We start from the raw sequence: 21354 nt of genomic DNA, 5'->3' as shown, positions 1-21354 counted from the left end.
TAAAAATTGGCTAAGCTAAATCTTTTGCTTAAGAAAAGCAACACCCTGTTTAATTTTTTGGGTAACAATGAACACAGCATTTTAAAATTATAAATCAAATATAAGCATGGTAAAAGCAAAGAATAGACTACTTGTTACAACAAAGGTTAAAAAACTTCCCCCAGAAGTAAGGATGATGATTCTACTTCCAAAACTTCCCTTCAATAATAATGCCTTTAAGGAATTTCGAGAATTAGTCACAGAAATGGAGAGGATAGATTTCTACGGAGAGCCACTAATCTGAAATGAATTGAAGTGATAATAATGTGACTACTGGGGCCTAAGAACATCTCTGCAATTTATTAATAACACGGTATGTTCAAACAACCTCTTTAATCCAACAATATTAGACAACTTAAAGACATATATAAATCAAAAGGTTTTGGTCAAGTTTGTAGAGGGGGGGAAAAGGTCTATTTTTAAGAAATAGGTGGCCTGAAGCCCAGAAGTGGGTCTGTGCTTAGAATACAAAGATGCCAAGGCAATGTGCAAGCACCTCTCTCAGAGGCGGCACAGCCCAGAACACTCTCAGTGAGTGCTAACGGGCGGGGCGTTACTACAGCCCACCTTCCCACCCTTCAGGGCTTCCTTTCCTGGAGGGTCCTCCATAGCCACAACTCTGAGGGACAGGGTTGCCCTTCCGAGACTCTTTCTTTTCCTTCCTTCCTCCCTCCCTCCCTTTCTTTCTTTTCTTCTTTCTCTTTCTTTCTTTCATCTTTTTTTTTTTTTTTTTAGAATTCCTGGTATTCTTTTAAACCTGCTTCTGCCTATATTAAAATGTTGTATTATAAAGGAAAAGCACAATCTGATATTCCAGAAAATGGAAGCTCCATATAGGGTGGCCCTGGATAGATGTCTTTAGGAGGGACAGCTCTCACCAAGCATGCTAATCTGGTCTTGGATGAAAGGAAAACATGTCTCAACCCCATCTTCCTCACTCTTGCTCCAGGGTCTACAGAGTGGGTACAGTTCACTTATTGCTATAGACTGAATTGTAGCCCCCACTTTTTTTTTTTTTTTTACTTATAGCAAGAATTACTATCAAACTCCACTCATTGGACCAGAGACCCTTGTGGTGTTGGCGAAAGACATGCCCCCCTCACATAGCACACTTACCTACACTTGTGAGTTTATCAGCTGGCCAGCAGCCTCAACTCCAAGCTCTAACAATGTGCAGATCCCCCACAAATTTATATATTGCAGCTCTACCCCTCAGTATGTTTTTATGTAGAGATGGGGCCTTTGGCATATAATCAGCTTTAGACACGGTCATGAGGGTGGACCCTCATGATGCTATTAGACACCAGAAGGGCTTGCTCTCTTTCTCCCTCTCTCTGCCAGGTGAGGACATATCAAGAAGGCAGGTGTCTATAAACCAGGAAGAGGGTCCTTACCAGAAACCAAAATGGCTGACACCTTGATCTCAGACCTACCAGTCTCCAGAATGGTGGGAAAGTTATTTTTGGTTGTTTAAGCCACCCAGTCTATGGCACTTTTTTTTTTTTTTAATGGCAGCCCCAACAGACTGATACACCTATATAATCTCTTTTATTCTGACAACGATCTTAAGAGGGCAGTAGAAACCCACTCCCTTAGAATACCCACTCCCCTGACACTGAGGCTTCCCTGACCTCAGTGAATGGCTGGGTGGCAGAGTGGTGAGGATGAAGATAGGGACAGGCTATAAAACTTGCTTATATTGCCACCTGGCTTTCTTTGCATAGCATCAGTAATTCCTGGGGCAATTTCCGGATGAAGCACAACTGGTGAGAGCCCAGTTCAGACAGCTTTAGTACAGGGCATGGGAAAGGAAGGAAGGGCACTTAGGGAACAGAATAAAATCTTCAGTGTTGGGGTCCTGCGCCTTCAGTAATATGTGCACATGAACGGGGCAGAGCAAACACTGGGAAGTCTCCGGGTTTGTAATAATATTAAACTTCAGCTTGATCACTTGCAATATGAGATGAGAAGACAAAGAAAACAATTAAAAATGATGTGTGCCAAGGTGTATTCTCATGGTACCCTCCACATCAAATAGCTCCCTCGGTCACTTGTAGGGTGTGCAGTCTCCTCCACTGCTATTTTCAGAGAATGAACTGTCTGTGATGCAGCCTGTCTGCTATAGTCCTGCTGATAATTCTAATTTCTCAAGATGAAGTCCAAGATCAATTCTGCCTCTGCTACTTTTCGGGGGAGAAGATTCCAGAAAGAGGGCAGATAAAGAACGAGAGCTGCCAAGGCATTTTCTCTGCTCCCAGCTTCCTGGGCCAAAAGAGAAAAAGAAGCTCCTGCTTCTTTTGACTTAATAAGAGTCAGTGTCTAGCTCATGCCTCAATCATTGGACCGTCATACTCAATAGGCATAAAAGAAGCATTTCCGAATGTCCATATTTCATTGCAGCATGTACACGTAAACTCCCTTATGCCTTTCCCTAAAGACACAAAAGAGCTGCTGTGCTGCTGTTCCTCTTGTCCAATCCATACATTCTGTATCTTTTATGTAAGAGCTTAATTTTACATTTACATCACATATATTCTTTGGTTTTCCGCAACTGTCTCCTTCAAAGAGTGGATCGCAATCTACACAACAGTGGTTGAGGTGTCCTCTTCTGGATTTCTCCAGCCTGCAGTATATCCATCATCGCAAGGAAAACTGGGTTTTACTTACATTCATTAACATGTTCTTTGTCCATTAACTTTGTTCTCTAATCACTAAGCACCTATCATATGCTTCGATTTTGGGTCACTCCAGGTACTCCCTTTGAATATGTAGCCCTAGTTGTCAAAGAACTTTCTAAGCCTTCATTCTGTTAACCTTTAAAGTAAAAGCTGCCAGTGACCCTTACCAGCAAAGTATGGGTTTATTCAGGACTAAAGGAGAATTGCAATCCAAGACAGACAAGCTGCAGCCAAACCATAGGCAAGTCAGGGTGGGGAGGAGAGGCATGCTTTTTAAGGGAAAAAGGGGTAAGTTAGAAGGCTGTTATCGACTAAAGTCCACTGGAGTAACCTGGGAGTTCCAAGTATGGTGGTTTTTTCATTGGCTGAGCTGTTGCCTGGGGGGGAATGAGGAAAGTTCTTCTTCCTCCGGCTGAGGCAGTAGAGCAGTATCCATGTGCAAGGTCAAGCCCCTCTCTTCCTGTTGGGTCTGCAACTGACTAGGGGCAGTGGGGTGTGAGAGCTCCCCCTGCCAGAGCCTCCTGACTCCATTGTAGTGAGGCTCCCGTTATTAATTTTCACAATCCTCCTCTTTTTGACTTCTACTGAATAATCGCTCCTTGCTACATTCAACAGAAAAACATAGAAAATGCCTTTCTTCTCTTTTCTTTTTTTTTCTTTTCTTCTCTCTCTCTCTCTTTTTTTTAATCAGTCAGGCCATCTGAAAGTTACCCTTCCTTTAAGTAAAATAAACATTCCTAAGTCAAATTCTCACACTTCTTTGATCATAATACTCCTTGGAAAATGCATTTAAATTAATTTATAACTTCGTGTCCCTAGCTATTTTGTTGATTAGGATTATGGACCAGAATCTGGGCTGTGTGTGGGGGGAGAAACAAAAATTGATGGGAGAAGAAATCAAGGTCATTGCAATAAACCGACTAGTTCCACTGAGATGGCAGGAAGTCTCTTTTCCACAACATGACAACAAAGCCTCGGCTACTCCCCCAGGTGACTCAGCAGTCTGTGGGTGGCTGGAAGCCACGCTCTGAGTCCTGACTTTCCATCCCCCTCCTAACCACCAGCCCACATTCCCTCCTGAGTTACCATCGTTCTTCATGGGGGTCAGTGGGAGCTTCGCCCAGAACCAAACCAACTCCTGGTGAAAGCCAGGAGTTGCAAACTCATCGGTACCCTTTATAGAATCTTAATGAGAAGAGAAACTACCCATAGGAAGAAAGTTAACTGAGGATTTTAAACACCGGTACAATGAAGTTAGTATCACTCCACATTCTGCTTTCCTTCTGAAATAAGGAGGGTTTCAGGTCCTTGTCAGTTTCAGGTCATTGTCAAATAATCTTTAAAAGAGAATGCTAAGAACAAAGAAACCAAATCAGGAAAAAAAAAAAGCAAAAATAAAACCTCTAACCAAGCCAAGCCTCTAAATATAGCTTTTCCACTTACCTCAGTGCAGATAATTCTAAGATCTGTATTTCTGATTCTATTCATTCCATTTGAAAGAGAAAGACCACACCAGGGTAAGCACTGCAGGGTGGTCACAATGCATAATCTAATGACAGTGTGCGGAGGCCACTACGGAAGATGGCAGGAGCCATGCCAGACTGTGCGGTGGGGCTGACGGGCTGATTTCTATGCACAGGCCACCGATATTTTCCAAGTATGGACAGCTCTTACAGAAATGAAAATAGAAAATGCAGGACCAGAGCCCACACTAAGAATTGAGTTTAGCAAAGACATGAAACTGCCCAGGGAAGTAAAAGGTATTTGGCCTTGCTATTCTTAACAGGGAGAGACGAGCCTTCCCACCACAATCTTTTTATGATGAGGCTAAAAGCCTGTCAGTCTTTGCAGAAGAACACTGAACTGGGGTCTGTGTCTTGTGCATTTGCTTTCTAGTGCCTGACATGATGTTTTTCTGAGCCATCAGATTGGTTTTCAATGATGTTTTTCTCAAGAATATCAACAATCCAGAAAGATCAGCAAGAAATGGATAGCTAATGCAGTATTCCGAAAGGGTCCCAGTACAAGCATCACATTCATACTACCTGATTTCAGCAAGATAGTGTCTAGAAGGGACAGGTTGTAGTAAATAAACTTGACCAAAGATCAAAGGACAGAGAAGAAAATGGATACTTCTGTGAGTAGGGGTTTTGGTTTTATCTCACAGGTATTGACTGTAATTCTGTGGGCTCTCCAAATTCCCCTGGAGGTTTAAAAGATGGTAAGGAGAGCCAGTTCTAGGACTGTCTAACGAAACTCATACACTGGCAGCTGCCAAAATACACCTTGAAGGACTGCATAGCCTTTGCTCTCAAGCCCCACATTGCCCCATCACAGTGGAATGTGGCCTGGCCAATGGCACAATGCCACCGGTAGAAGGGGCCTTGGTTCCAGGACTGGCTCTACTGCCCACGAGCCCCGAACGCTTCAAGTACAACAAAGAGAATAATATCTTTGCAGCTTCTCTGTTGTGAGGATCAATGAGACCATGAAGGCAGAAGTGCTAGGAAAATGTAAAATACAGACCAATGGAGTTACCACGGTAATTATTTGAGTTCAGGGCACGGTAACCAAACTGCTCTTATTATCCCCAGCGGCCAACCACTAACTCATCTGTGACTTCCCTGGCTGCCCAAGTGACCCCGGGTTTGGTCTCCCACTAGCTCAGCCATACTCGGTATTAGAGCACTTAGGTTTTCTTTTGGGAGACATGGATATGATCTGGCTTTTATCCTAAATTCATAGATATCCACTATAGCAAGGTGTATCCCTATCCCAAAAGAATGGTACCCTCCAATTCACATTCTCCTCATGTCATATTCAACGTGGTCTTGAGCTCTTTCCTTCTGATCATTCCCCACAGAGGCGAGTGTATGTGCAAACTAAGGAGGCGAGCCTGTGTCTGGGGGTGGGGGCGGGGAAGTGCGAAGGGACAGGGGAGTTGGTTAGGAAATTTCCCAGTTTGAGTCAGGTAGGAGATCAGCATCAGAGAAATAAAGGCAAGAAACAGCACCCTAGTTTGGGCCAAAGAGGAAAAGGGGACGTGTGGGGTAAGGAAGAAAAGTGCCACACTTTAAAATAAAGAGGTTGACGAGTTTTGTCACCTTATCATCCCCTTTCTTCATCTCTCCTCTATATCCTGGTGGTTTCAACTATTACTGCATATTCAAATGACCTGGGCACTTTTACTTTAAAAAAAAAAAAAAGATGTGTTTATTTGCTTGAGAGAGAGAGAGAGAGTGCGTGCATGTGGGGGCAGAGGGGCAGAGAGAGACAGAGTCAAGCAGACTGCGCTGAGTGCGGAGTCTGACAGGGGGTTCGATCTCATGACACGGAGATCAGGCCTGAGCCAAAACCAAGGCGCTCAACCGACTGTACCACCGCAACCTGGGAGATTTTAAAAATGCCCAGGCTGGACCCCAGACCAGTGAAATTAGAATCTCTGCCCATGGAATGCAGGTGTCAATAGTTCTTCAAGCCATCTAGGCGGCTGCCACGATCAGTGAAGACGGAGAACACAGCTGTGCTCCATTTCTTCTCTAGTCACCGTCCCCAGTGCCGCACACCTAGAGGTGTTACCTGGCTGAATTGTCTGCGGATGCCGTATGACGCAACACACGCACTTTGGAGTAAAAAAGAGCTGACTTCAGACTTGGCTTTGCTATTCACTGACACCTGCCCTAGTTTCATGACGTCTCTGAAGCTGCGGCTTCTCACCTAGGGAGTAACAGGGGTTTATGACAATGAACGTAAAGAGTAGATCTCAATATATGTTAGTATCTTTTTTCCCCCATAAATTTAATGCCACAGAGACATTCTCCATGTCCTCAAATTACTATTTTTTTTCTCACCTCTTCGGAAAGCTCCCATTCACTTAAAGTCTAATACTTTCAAAGTTGATCTTTCTAGGTCTATTTGCTTACTAGCCAGAAGTAATCAGGAGTTAGATTTCAGTTATTACAGATATTGGTTTCCTGGATTGCTCTGAGGTGAAATTCAGGTATGATGGTTAATTTTACGTGTCAACTTGGCTAGGCTATGCTACCTGGGATTTTGGTCAAATACAAGCCTAAATGTGGGTGTGAAGGTATTTTTTAAATGTCATTTACATTGAAACCAGGAGACTTTGAGTAGATTATGCTCCATAATGTGGGTGGGGCTCATCCAATCAGTTTGCCTTAGAGCAAAGACCAGTTTCCTGAAGAACTATCAATTCTAGATCTCTGTCTCTGTGTCTGTATCTATCTGTCTATCTATCTTTCTCCTATTGATTCTGTTTCTCTGGAGAAGTTTGACTAATACAGCAAGGATCCTCAGAAGGGCTTTGTAATGACTTCTGCTATGCCCATTTCCTCCTTTTCCTCCTCTCAGGAGAGGGATCAAAGCTCTTTTTCTTTCACCTTTCTGAAGCTGGTGATACATTCTATCCCCTACACTTAGGTCAATTTAAGAGAAATAATTAAATAACAGAAATGAAGTACTGTAGTGGTATTCAGCATTTAGGTTTTTATAAGATTTTATAAATGTGGCTTTCACAGAGTATGAAGGGTCATTTATATGAACTATTTACCATTTCTATCTGAGTAGCACAACCATGATTCTCAGTATCTTTAAATGTGTGTGGTTAAGTTCTGCAGCTTTTCTTTGATGCCTAGAATATCAGAGTCTTCGCATGTTTTGCACATGTTATTTAATCAACCCCAAAGTTTAAAAGTATTAGAATCCTCACTACCCTATGATCCAGCCATTGCACTACTGGGTATTTACCCCAAAGATACAGACGTAGTGAAGAGAAGGGCCATATGCACCCCAATGTTCATAGCAGCATTGTCCACAATAGCTAAATCGTGGAAGGAGCCGAGATGCCCTTCAGCAGATGGCTGGATTAAGAAGTTGTGGTCCATATATACAATGGAATATTACTCAGCTATCAGAAAGAACGAATTCTCAACATTTGCTGCAACATGGACGGCACTGGAGGAGATAATGCTAAGTGAACTAAGTCAAGCAGAGAAAGACAATTATCATATGGTTTCTCTCATCTATGGAACATAAGAACTAGGAAGATCGGTAGGAGAAGAAAGGGATAAAGGAAGGGGGGTAATCAGAAGGGGGAATGAAGCATGAGAGACTATGGACTCTGAGAAACAAACTGAGGGCTTCAGAGGGGAGGGGGGTGGGGCAATGGGAGAGACTGGTGATGGGTAGTAAGGAGGGCACGTATTGCATGGTGCACTGGGTGTTATACGCAACTAATGAATCATCGAACTTTACACCAAAAACCAGGGATGTACTGTATGGTGACTAACATAATATAATAAAAAAATATGATTATAAAAAAAAATAAAGTTGTGTGATGAACATAAAAAAAAAAAAGAATCCTCACTTTTCTCCCGGTGAGAATGCTAGGCCGAGTTTAGAACCCCCACCTGCCTCTGGTCACCAGAAGTGAAGGTAATAGTAGGGACTTGAGGGATGCGGAGATACTTTAGTCAGCATCTTTTGGTTGGATACTGAGGGTACTTCTGACTTGACTTTCTTCCTTCCCTCCTTTCTCCCTTCCTCCCTCCCTCCCTCCTTCCTTCCCTCCTTCTCTCCTTCCCTCCTTCTCTCCTTCTCTCTCTCTCTCTTTCTTGAAATCAGGAGATGGTTTTCTCCTAAAATACATATACTGGATCATTTAAGGGAGAAACTAATTATGAAGTTAAATGTGTGTTGGTGAAATTTTCAGTAAATGATCCCAAAGCTACCAGAACAAGAAAGAGAAGATGCTCCTTTCAATCAACATTGGTATTAACCATCGTGTGATAATATAGGTCATTTTAAAATTCCAGTAAATTCCAAAGACCTTGGAAGTCTGCTTCTTCATTCAGCATCATTAGGCGCCTATTGACCTGTTTACTATGCAATGCTAAAAATATTAAGCATTTACCAAATTGTTATGGTCACAGGCTACTGATAGTTAATATAATTTAAAAAATTAATTATGATAAACACATGCATTGACCAAAACAATAAAATGTTAACCTCTTCTAATTTTATAAATCGAGATGTGCTTTTTGTAGTATCGAAATAGTTTAGGTGGGCCTGTTTTTCAAAAATGTGCTTCTGCTTATCCCACAACGCTTTTAGTATTTTCCTGGTAATTTGGCAAACCTCTTAAAGCTGAACAAAATGAGGATTTTGTGCTTCTCTGTTTACAGAAAGAAAAGCATATCAAACTGACAAATTTGATAATCTTAAAAAAAAAGAAAGAAAAAACTCTTCTTATTTCAAAGGTTCAAAAAATAAAGGTTATTTACTATGCAGACCTAGATTTCTTGTTGTTTTTAAGATAGTAAATTAGAAAAACATGGCTAGAGTTAGAGGTTACTCAATCAGGTTGAAGCTGGGACTTTTCTTCCAGCAGCTGCTGTTCCCCGAATTATATCTGATAATGTCCTAAAGTCTAAACATATTTTAGTTCAAAATGATACTCAGCTCTTAGATATAAAATGTCACTAGGCTTCCAAATATCAACAGGTCTAGCCACCCTCTTCAGCGGACGCATTTGTATTCGGAGTAATCTGCCACTCCGCCTCTGAATCGCAATATTTGAGGAACTGAAACTTTGAGCTGGAATGTTTGTTTTGCATTTTCCTATGCATAATCACAGGATAGGGACATTAATAAAGGGGTTGGTGTATTGGCCACTGCTGAGGCCTATTATTTAGGCACAGTCATGGCAATGGAGCAAAGCTGAATGTGTACAAGTGTAAAATGCATTTCAGCCTGTATTATGTTGGACAGAAAAGAAGACAAATGTGTCAAGAGACACATGGAGTAAAATATCCGAAACTGTTTAAAATGATCTTCACACGTGCAAACTGAAATCAGTATCTATATTTCTCAACAATTCAGAAAAGATTCATGATAAGTATTCGCCCACACCAGCTACGAAAATGTTACTATCCGGAAGCAAGATGGCACCCGTAAACTTAAAATTGGCAACATTACACCGAACTCCATCTCAGAGAGGGGAGGAAGCTGGAAACGGTAGTGCTCTGAGGATGTCCACGTGGGTGGGCGAGCATATGTTGCTGCAAAGCAGAGGAAGTGGTACACCAGGATTTCTTCACAAGTGCGAGGTCTTTATAAACTCATCCTCGGGGAAGCTGCCTTAAATAGAAAATGACACACAGCCCCCCACTGGGCTTCCTAACTGTGTGGAGAGAGTTGCCACTTTCCCCAAACATTAGGTTACTGTGGGGAATTTTCCAAAATCGTCAACAATTCCATTTTTAACCTCGGCTCTTCCTCTCCACGCAAGACAGAGAGATGCCAGGCAGCATGCACGATATTTGGTCTGGTAGGAGATCTAAGTTACTTTTCCTCTGCTGACCCGTACCTGACAGTGGAAGACGTATTCTGGTGTGGTTTTCTTGAACTTCATGTTCCAGACCAAGGCCACGCCGTCGGGGTCGTGGGGGGCGTCCTCGTTGTTGTTGTAGGAAGCAACCATCAGCTCAGGGTACTGGATGGAAGAGGTCGCAAGGAAGAATTATGTCAAGTTGCTGACGCAAAGAAAACGTCCTTATTCCTACAGACAGAGGCTCTATGACATCATTTAAATGGTACTTTCTTTCGAAGTTGTGGCATACTTAATACCACCTACAGCTTCAACCTCTGCAATCTGGTTTCTGCTTCCAACGTTCCACTGGGCTTGCCAGCATCCCCAGTAACTACCACAAGTGCACATTACTGGACCTCTCTGCATTATCTGACGTTTGGACTTACTCTCTCCTTTTCTGCTATACTGGCTTCCATTATACCTGTCTCTCCTGTTTCTCTTCCTGACCATTCTTTTCAGTCCCTATATTCCGGGGTGGGGGGTGATGGTGGTGGTGGGTTGTATTCTGAGCCTTTTTTTGGTCTCTGTCCATACATTCTCCCTGGGTGATCTCATCCACTCCAATGGCTTTAAAACGCTTTAATATGCTGACAATGTCCAAATCTATATCTCTAGGCTTGATGTCTCTCTCAGCTGCAGACCTTTTGCATACTGGAGATTTCTCTGAGCGGTCCATAGACACATCAGCTCAATGCATTAAAAAATGAGCTTCTAATGAATCATCGAACTTTACATCAGAAACCAGGGATGTACTGTATGGTGACTAACATAATATAATAAAAAAACATTAAAATAAAAAAAATAAAATGGAAAAAAAAATGAGCTTCTTGCCTTCTACAAAAACCTCTTGCTCTTCTAATGTTCCCTTTTTGGGGTGCCTTTCACTAACATTCACCTGCCTGCCCAACCCAGACACTCCACATTCATTTTTACTCCTTTCTCTTTCTTATCCCCATGTAAGGTGTTGTACTCCTGCCTCAATACCTTTCAAATGCATGTTTCTTTCCATCCTTATGGTGAGGGGGTCCTGAACTAATTTCTCATCTGAAGTAAGGCAAGAGCTTCCTGAATGGCTTCCTGCTGGCAGGCTTGCCAGGCCCACCCCTCCCCTACTCCGCTGTCTATCCTTTGTCACTGTGACTTAACAAAACACGTTTTGGCTAAGTCATTCCTCTGCTCAAAATACTTTAATGGCTTGTCCTTACTTTCAAGATTAAACCCAGGTCATATAGGGTCCTTCATGATCTGTCATTGTCTAGCTCCCCTGCTTAATCTCTTCCCAGCTGCCCTCCCTCCTCTTCCCCCACAGCCTGAGCCCAGCCTCAGGAGCTAGTTCTGAGGCTCGCAGGGACAGCCTCTGTGCCCAGGAGTTTGATACTCACTCTTATTGCAATGCCTCTTCTGTGTTGTTTCTAACAGTAACTCATGCATCAAATCCTCCACATAATCCCAGCACCCCTCCTCCCCTCTCACAGGCTCCCTTAGCATTATGTGTGTTCCTCCATTAAAACCCTTGTCAAATTGTGCTATGGCTTTTGTTTCCCACCTATGTCTCCTACTAGTCTGCAAGCTCGCTCTGAGCATAGAGACTTACTTTTATTAACTTCTAAATCTAGTGTCTTATAACTCCTAGCACATAATCAACTGCGTCAAAATCTGTTGAAATACAAATGGTCTTTTTTATTTTAGTGACTCTGCACTCAGTAGAAAGACCTTATATTTAATCCTTTGTTGTCAAATAATGCCAACAATTAAAGGCGTAAGTGCAAGAACCACAACCAGTAAAATAATAAGGACTCTAAAGTGAACAGAAAGACCTACTTACCCTGTGTGAACTCTGTGCTGGGTGTGTAATTAAACAAACTGGGGAGGAATCTTGTGAAGGGTATTTATGAGTTAGAATGCATTTCATGAAAATGCCATTCCTACCTGGCATTCCCATAAGGCAGCCCTGTTAAAAACAGCATCAGGATTATAGCAGATCATATCACTCTTTGTTCATAGATGACTTAATTTTTTCCCTTCCTTTTCACTGTGCTATATACATATTTAACAGAAGATGGCCCTTATAAATTGAAACATCAACTTTTTTTCGATAAAAAATGATTAAACCTGCGTTCTGTAGGTGGCTTTATCCATTTACTCTGCAGTCTCAACTTAAGAAAGCTGCGGGGAATTACAACTTGCTGGTTGATGCAGAGGAAGTATAATCCTACAACAAGACACATGTATGTGGCCACCAGGGGAAGTAATCATCCTTTATTAGAAAATACTCCTCCGTGGCTGAACCAAAAGCCCATTAGGAAAGGCCTTTGATTCAAAGCCCATTCAAAGAAACTAATATCCAGATAAACACAGAAGTCTCCAGACTGTCCATCTAAAGTTTAACTATGTCACATGTGAAAGGCAACTCTATAAACATCAACACCACGACCATAGTGGCCAATGAGCAGCCAGATGTGTCTGGAATAATATCCCACAGCTTCACATCTGGGTCTCACCGTTGGCTCCCACTTGTAGCTTTTCTTTTTTCCATTAAAAAAATAGTTGAAATTATTTGGCTTTAAAACCCCTTTTGAAAATAGGGAGAGTTTTAGTAAAATACCAGGGAAATGCCTTTGGTGTAATTTCTGTAACTGGCATCATAAATCCTGAAGATACTGATTTAACTCATATCTCATGCAAGTTTTTCTGACTTCGAAGTCTCCCCTTCCATGTCTTTTTCTACTGTGTGTTTGAATGTGACTAGTCATATTTTCTTACTCTCAAGTGAAAAGTAAATCTCTGAACAATTACTTAAATCTTGAATGTTAAAATTGTGACTTTTAAAGGGAATGTGAACAGTTATGAAGTTTATAATTACTCATCAGATTGGATTATCCAGCTTTTAACCTCGGAGAATTTTACCTGAAAATTATCAGATCTGCTCTCAAGCTGTTTGTTCTTACAGAGAAATATAATCGGATGTCCATCAGAGAGGAACGAACCAATATGTTTTTATGCCCTGCTATGTGCCCAACACTGAGCTGGGTGATACATTAACTCATTTGGTCCTTGCAATCCTCTAAAGTAGAAGTGGTTTTCCCATTTCTACAGACAAAGAAGCCAAGGGTCTCGGGGTGAGTAACTTGTTCTGAGTTATGCTGCTAATAAACAAAGAAGTGAGAGCATTTCTTGAAGTCTGTGTGACTTCAAAGGTCATGACCTTTCCAGTCCACTGTGGCATGTGTCCAGTGCCTCTGATGCATATGTAAGGCACTGTGCCAGGTGAAATGTGGGACAAGAATGTCAACAATTAATGTGCTTTGCTCTATAGGAACTCACCCTTAAGTAGAGGCAGGTAAGGCACAGGTATGAATAACTATAATGCAAACATAAAGGCAGGACATGATATGTGCTAAGGTGGAAATGTAAACAAGGTTCCTTAGAAGTACAGAGGAGAAAAGAACCACCTTAGCTGGGGTGGGATGTGGCAGGGAAAGAAACTGGAAAGGACTTATAAGAAGAAATGAGACATGCATTGGGCCTTGTTAGGCAGTAGGTTATTAGGAGAGAAGAGAGTGGGGAATATGGACAAGGGTACAAATAGGAGTGCTGGAGATTTCTCTTGGTTATCTGGCTGGTTCACAGTGATTCTCCCATCTTTGGAGATTACCTCAATACACAGTTATCGAACTTCCCAGGGACAATTAGTTCACTGCGGGGTTGATACGTGACCTGGAGCAAATCACATTCTCTGAGCTGGCTATTGTCCATTTTGAACTGAGACACAGCCTGTGGGCTGGCAAATGAGTCCGGTTACGATGGCACCCTGCTGGTGAGGACCCTCCAACGGCCCAGATGTGGGACTCTTCCTGAGCCCCAGCTCTTCATCTCTTCCGTGGCTCCCCTAACTGCACTAGCGCCTCCACAATACATCCCCTTTTTTGCTCATGCGAGCCAGAGGGAAAGTTTTCTTAACTAATGCAGTGCAGGGCATGTTCAGGGGACGTCAGCTGGTAGCATTTGGCTGGGAGGCAGGTTATATGAAGCTGTAAACAAGAAGAAAGGGCTGGAAATGCCTCTGGGGACAGTAGGAGTTCCATTCAGCAACTATTAATACTCCTGCTACTACTGCTTTCACCATGATGTCATATTTACTGGGCACTTTCTGTGTACGAGATGCTTTTTAAGTCCTACTGCCATAAATACTTTAACTCGTATAATACTCACAATAAGCAGGTGAGCTAGGTATTATTATCAGCATTTTATGAATGAGGAAGCTGAAGAAAAGAGAAGCCAGGCAACTTGCCCAAGGTGACAGTGAGAGTTTATAAGTAATCTTTACAAATATTACTCTGGTCAAAAAACTTATGATGACTCAACAGTATAGAGATTGGAGGTAGAAAGACCAATTATGAAGCCATCTCCTAATATAAGCAAGAAGTAGAGGGCGTGGCATAAAGTCAGGGTCAAATCCACATTAGTGGACTTGAATTGGTGTCCACAGGAGTCTTCTTACTACTGGAAATTAGATCAGATTTGGAAACTAAATGAACTATCAATGATGACTTAGCTCTGTACCTTGGGTGACTGCAAGGTTGGAGGATGCAATTTCCATGTGAGAGGAGTCTAGACGGTCGGTAAGGTCATGAGTGCGGTTTTGTGCAAGTCTGGGAAAGCTGTCATGTGCTATGTGAAGAATATTATTGACTCACACTGTTAAACAACGTCAATGAATGACAAAGCTGACATAATCCCCGAGTGCCTCAGTTTCTCCCAGGGACCAGCATTTGGTGGATATTTGGCAAATACTGCAAAGTTAAGGTGTTCTTATTTGAGAAGCCCAGGAGACCAAAGCAAAGCTATGCAGAAACCTTAGAGTTTCTTCCTTTTTCTCCCCTCTGTTCTGCTCACGTAGACACCCTTGACACACATGCCACTCCAAGACTCCAAGACTGTGCCTCTCTCTCCTTCTTTTCTTTTTTAATATTATTGAATCACAACCTGATCCTTTGAACCCCATAAAAGTGTTATGATGTAGGAGCTGAGGTTTCCAATTCCTTTTTCTTTTTTTTCTTTCTTTAGTAGTCTCCAAGACCAATGTGGGGCTTGAACTCACAACCCCAAGAGCAAGAGCCAAATGCTCAACTGACGGAGGCACCCAGCTGCCCCTGCAATTCCTTTTTCTCCTGCTCCATATAAAATGTGCTTTTCAGAACTGCAAGCCTCTTCCCTCCAGCGTAGGTGAGGTTACTCAAAAGTGGTGAAAAGGAACCATGGTCTTTCCGTGGCAGAGTTTCCACCCTTTACAGTTTCAGTTCTTGCACAAAACAAAACAAAACCAAACAGCCCTCCCCAAAACAACAAAAAAACAAAACAAAACAAATCACACAGAACCCTATGTGGAAACAAATCCATCCATGCTCCATATGGCCCTCATGCACTGTGGCCAGGCAGGGACCGGCCCCACTGTGGCCCTGCCAACCCCTCAGGGAGCTTTATCAACTGTGACCCGGAACACAGGAGAAGTTGCCTTTGAGAAATGTGTCAGATAAGGTTCCTGTGTAATTTCCAGACTCTGAACAAGTGAACAAGCCGAGCCAAGTGCTTCCTCAGGCTTGGATCTAATTTCTGTGCATACACCCGAGCATGCTCACAGACCACCCACACACTGGCGGGAAGTGGCTGGGCCAGCCCTGCTTGTATTAGTCTCTGCATGATGAGGCACTGCGTGCTCTGTTGTTTGAATGCAAAAGGAGGTTCAAGAGGAGAGAACACTGGCCCACTTGGTGGCTGATGACAGTCCGGTTGTGAGGGATTACACTCCTCTTCAGTTCTCCTGTACTCCAGTAGGATTACATGGGGCTCTTCACATCATCTGTTTCACAGCTCTGCCTAGAACACGCTCTTCTCCTCCACAGTGGTCTAAATCCCAGTGTTCCAGAGACAGATCTCGACCTGCAATGACCTCTGAAAGCCAGTGCCATCTGCCCCCTACCATTCGGCACTTATAACCTCTCTTGGTTCAGATTCATAAGTCTTTTGTGAGAGGCAGTGGTAAAGAGAGTATGCTCTGAAGTGCCAAAGACTTGAGTTCAGGGGCGCCTGGGTGGCTCAGACGGTTAAGCATCTGCTTTAGGCTCAGGTCATAATCCCAGCGTCCTGGGATCAAGCCCCACATTGGGCTGCCAGCTCAGCGGGGAGTCTGCTTCTCCCTCTCCCTCCACCTCTCCCTCTGCTCATGCTCTCTCTCTCTCTCTCTGTATCTGTCTCAAATAAATAAATAAAATCCTTAAAAAAAAAAAAAACTTGAGTTCAAATACCCACACTACCACACTACCTAGCTGAGCGATTTTTTAAAATATTTTTTTTACTATATTATGTTAGTCACCATACAGTACATCCCTGGTTTCTGATGTAAAGTTTGATGATTCATTAGTTGCTTATAACACCCACTGCACCATGCAATACGTGCCCTCCTTACTACCCATCACCAGCCTATCCCATTCCCCCACCCTCTCCTCTCTGAAGCCCGCAGTTTGTTTCTCAGAGTCCATAGTCTCTCATGCTTCATTCCCCCTTCTGATTACCCCCCCTTTCTTCTCCTACCGATCTTCCTAGTTCTTATGTTCCATAGATGAGAGAAACCATATGATAATTGTCTTTCTCTGCTTGACTTATTTCACTTAGCATTATCTCCTCCAGTCCCATCCATGTTGCAGCAAATGCTGAGAAATCGTTCTTTCTGATAGCTGAGTAATATTCCATTGTATATATGGACCACAGCTTCTTAATCCAGTCATCTGTTGAAGGGCATCTCGGTTCCTTCCACGATTTAGCTATTGTGGACAATGCTGCTATGAACATTGGGGTGCATATGGCCCTTGTCTTCACTACGTCTGTGTCTAGCTGAGCGATTTTTAACAAGTTACTTAGCTTCTCTGAGGTTCAGTTTCCTCAACTGTACAATGGGGATATTAATGGTTGCCACCTCCTCTGAGTTATGAGACTGAAAGAAGATGCCTTCAGAGCAGTTGGCACAGTGCTTGGCACATAAGAAACACAAATTAAAAGCTAGCCATGATTATTGTTCTCCATAAGAACATATACTGCAAAAAAGCAGGAACTATGGTCCATGTAAATGTCCAGAATTTATCATTCCTATTTTCCTCATTGCTGTTGTGTCATTGTCATTGCAGAAAGGAACATAGCATGGCTGTTATGAACGTGGACTCGGAGGTCAGACCACCTGGGTTCAAACTCTGGCCAACACCACAGCTAGGCTGTATGCCTTTGTGCACATTACATAACTGCTCAGTGCTGGGTAATCTGTAAGTAGTGGACTTGACTCTTTAGCAAGATGACTTTTGGTAAATTTGCCTACTTTCGCTCTGAAAATACCTCACTAAGGAGTATAGACTTCTTTTCTTAGAGGCAACAAGGAGTTTTAACCCAGGGAGTGGAGCGATCAGATTTGCATTTTAGAGAGATTATTTGGCTAGGTGTCCAGAAGGAACACCACAGAAGAACAAGCATGGATATAGGAAGACCAGTGAGAAGTTGAGCAATACTACAGGTATAAGGTGATAAATATATGAGGGGAGAAATGGACAGTCTTGGTGGCGGTCTGGGTCTGGGAGATGAGCGGGAGAAGGTTGCTAATGTTGATGATAAAAGTTCTGCGTTAGACCTTTGGGTATATTGTGATATCTTTAACTTAGGATGCAGTAGGAAAAAAAATTCGGGTATGTGAAAATTATGAATTAGTGATTGCAGATTCTATGAGGCAGCTGAGTGGATCTGTCTGGGGTGCAAAGTGGAATTTGGGAGGGCGATGGGTAGGTGATATAAATAGGCTGCCACGTGGTGGCTGAATCCATGGAAGTTCCACAAAGAGCATGTCGGGAGGAAGAGTAGAGGTTGAGAGCACAATCACAGGGACCACAGCGGTGGAAGAGAAAAAAGAAATTTTGGAGAAGTGTGAGAACTAGCAGAGAGTGAAGCTGTGGAACTCAATGAAGGATATTGTTTTCAGAATATGAGGACGTCGGCTAGGCTAGATGACAAGGACGTCAGGGCAGATGAAGGGTTCAAAACAGCCAAGGATTTGATGCGTGGGGAATCACTGGTGACCTCTATGACAGTAATTTTACAAACAGTATGGCCTGCTCCTTGTCTGGTGCCTAGCACATGGTGAGTACTCAGTGCATATGAATAACAGCGTGCAAAATTTAAACTGAAAGCTCAGTAAACTGAGAAAGAAAACCAAAAAGCATAGAATAAAATTGTAGGCTAGTAGACCCATCTAAAGTAGTGGAGAAAAACTCTCATTTTTTAAAATATAAATGCCGTGAGAACACAGCCCAGTTTGTCCCACCCCAGCAACAATTCTTACCTGGAGAGACCAGTCCATACAAGTGACTACTCGATGCTTGGACCAATGCTCGTCGTAGAACTGACGGTTGAAAGAAAGGTTGGCTCCAGCCTGGACATCCCTATGTTGGTTTAAACATCAAAGACAAATACGATGCTTCAGAATGGGGCTTTATCTCTGCTGCTCATTTTGAAACAATGGGATGGCCATAGCATGGCACGCAACACTTCCTGAGTCCAAGGCTTCAGTTTAGATAGTAAACGCCGATCATAAATAGATGAACTAATGGTGGTCTTCTTTATGAGAAGCTCTCCCTAACCTCACCCAGGAAAGGTTTCCATGTGTTACTCCCAAGCAGGGTGAAATGTTAAGTAATTTTCAGGTTTTCATCTTGACCCGTCCCTTCAGCCTTCTCTTCCACCTAATAAGTTCTATCTTGAAGCAGAGTTCCGTAGAAATCTCCCAGCTATCAAGGGAGTACTGCCTACTTGGAGATTCTTTGATATCATATCACTATCAACTTATCTAGCCTTAGACCAGAGATGATACACATGTTTCTATTTCTGGTTAACTATCGTGTTGCCTGCCTGCTCAACAGCAAGTGATAAGTTGTACCATGAGTCAGGCACAGGGCAGAGTGAGGGATTCACCACATGCATTAGATACTTAACATAGACCAAAACAGCATCTGGGGCTAGGAAAATACTTGGGCCAGTGTTTACTTGGCTGATACTCAACTGGCCACAAACCCTCCTTTGAAGAACTCTGCACTGCTCATGCATTTGCTCCACAAGGCTGATTGCAAATTGAGTAACGCTCACTCTGTGCCAGCAGCTTTTGGATCTGCATAAAAAGCTGCCTACATTTCTTGGGTTTCAGTTCAGGAATTCCTCCACTTTCACCTTTCTTCTGTTCATTTGCTTCATCCCACCGACTTGCACCCTGTATCACTCGCCTTGTACGGCTCTTGTTCAGATGGTGACTTGGCTCCAGACTATTTACTTGGGCTCTGATCAGCTCGCTTGGGACTTTTTCCCCCTATTAACTCTTCCTCCAATCTGCCACTGCAAACTCAGGCAAGAGGTACACACACCCAAGAAACTGCCAAGCACCCAGAGGGAAACGACCCAGAAAATCGACTGAGCCATAGACTACTGGCTTTTTCAAGCATCTCATAACATGTATATTCAAAATATTATTGTCTCTTCAACATAGTCATGGTGCTGCCAACTGGTTAGAACATTTTCAGAACCCCCTTTTGAAACTGCTTTTGGAGCCTCTCTTACGTTCCCTTGAGCATCCTCATTGACATATATTGTCCTTTGAGAATTGTATTTGAATTTTAGAAATAGTAAAAAGTCAAGTCTGATGAATAAGGCAGGTGATCTCACTTTTTTCATATTCTTCTTGGCCAAAAGAAACCTGCGGCTATAAACTGGCTATATTTATTTCTTACAAAGCTCGTAAACTACCTCCTGGTGTCCCAATGATGCAGGACTGCCCCCGCCTTTTACAATACACATGTTACCGTCTCAGAGAAAGTCACTGGGGGTCATTTACTTTTATTGATTAGTTTTTGTTTTATCTTTAAATATATCCCTGCACATGAGTGTCCTACAAGACATATACACATATGTTCATGGTATCAAAAAGAGGAGAAGGGTTGCAGTCTCTGCTAGCTGTTCCCCACATTAGTGAAGGGGGTCCCATATCTCCTGTTTATTTTGTTCAGCTTCCTGTTTGCTTAGACATCAAAAATAGATCCACTGGATATAACACAAATCTCCTTTGCTGCTTATAGGAATGTTTTCTCAGAGGACAATCTACGTGACTCTGCCAGTCTCTATCACCTGGACTGTTCCCCAGCTATCAAGTTCAAAAGCATTTCACGGAAGCACATGATAATTACAGGGAAACACTAAGCCAGAAGTTATAACCAAAGCCCTTAGTCAAAGCCGTTCAGCAAGATCCACCCTGGAATTTCATCCTCCTCTGATTTGTTTGGTTTGGGATTTGCCTAGTCAATACATAAGTGAATTTAGAATCAACAATAATTTATTGCAGTGTTTTTGGATTTTTTTAATGCACACAAGAAACTAACCCATCTTTTTCCTCTAACTCTCGACCGCTGTAGTCAAAGAAGATGTCGGAGTCTTCTGCCAGCGCTCTTTCAATTACCCGGATTGTCCGATCAAAAAAGATGAGGAATTCCTCTGAATGAAGGATCTGCTGTTTTTCTTCCTCTGTCAGCTCTCGCGGAGGGGCTTTTCAAGTAAAAGAGGTGGTTAGGAAAGAAGGAAAGGACAATTAACACATTTCAAGAGGACTCCAACTCTTCAGAGAGACAACTTACCAAAAGAGTGATCAGATGGCAAAATAAGGCATTGTCAGTATTGACCTACATTGCTCCTAAATTCACACCGAAGGTTTGTGCCGATGACCTCCCTGCTAATTCTACAAAAAGATTTCATATCTGGATAATTACTATTTCAAAGAGTCGACAAAGATTACAAATGAAAATAAATTGGTGTTTTTTAGCAACCAGTTCTGAATGTTCCCTTCTTTAGAACTGAACTTGAAAAACAGCTGAAAGAGTACATAATAGAAACATGTATAAAACTATGTATATTGGATATCACTGAAAGCTGCAGATATGAAATAACTCAGAACCGTCTATAATATGATCTGGGTAGCATCTTTCCTCGCTCTCCTGGACACCTTCATTTTATTTTAGAGGGTTAGTTGGTAAGGCCGACCAGCTCTCATACAGGTTCTGCTCAAAACCTGAAACGGGTCCTTCCAAACCCGCTTTGCCCTGAGATATCTTCTACTTTTAAACAAACACATGGAACAAATAAATGCTTCTATAAGACACCTCGAAATGTTTATTC

General features: G+C 42.6%; 1 protein-coding gene and 1 non-coding gene across 3 annotated transcripts in view; both read right to left on the bottom strand.

The window, feature by feature from the left end:
• Positions 1-21354, bottom strand: part of DYNC1I1 (dynein cytoplasmic 1 intermediate chain 1) — a 293984-nt gene that overhangs the window by 92276 nt on the left and 180354 nt on the right. For both annotated transcript variants that reach the window (XM_034667979.1, XM_034667985.1), the window contains 3 exons: positions 20565-20727; positions 18485-18584; positions 10105-10230 (listed from right to left, as the gene is read on the bottom strand). In XM_034667979.1, the coding sequence (XP_034523870.1) occupies positions 10105-10230; positions 18485-18584; positions 20565-20727 (389 nt within the window). The remainder of the gene's footprint in view (positions 1-10104; positions 10231-18484; positions 18585-20564; positions 20728-21354) is intronic.
• On the bottom strand, positions 1061-1217 carry LOC117795527. The gene has a single exon (XR_004619588.1). It is a non-coding gene; the product is annotated as a small nucleolar RNA SNORA62/SNORA6 family (small nucleolar RNA).

The sequence above is a fragment of the Ailuropoda melanoleuca genome, chromosome 1 (genome assembly GCF_002007445.2).
Source record: "Ailuropoda melanoleuca isolate Jingjing chromosome 1, ASM200744v2, whole genome shotgun sequence".
In the NCBI taxonomy this organism is placed as follows: Eukaryota; Metazoa; Chordata; class Mammalia; order Carnivora; family Ursidae; genus Ailuropoda; species Ailuropoda melanoleuca.
This window is presented reverse-complemented; position numbering and strand designations above follow the sequence as displayed.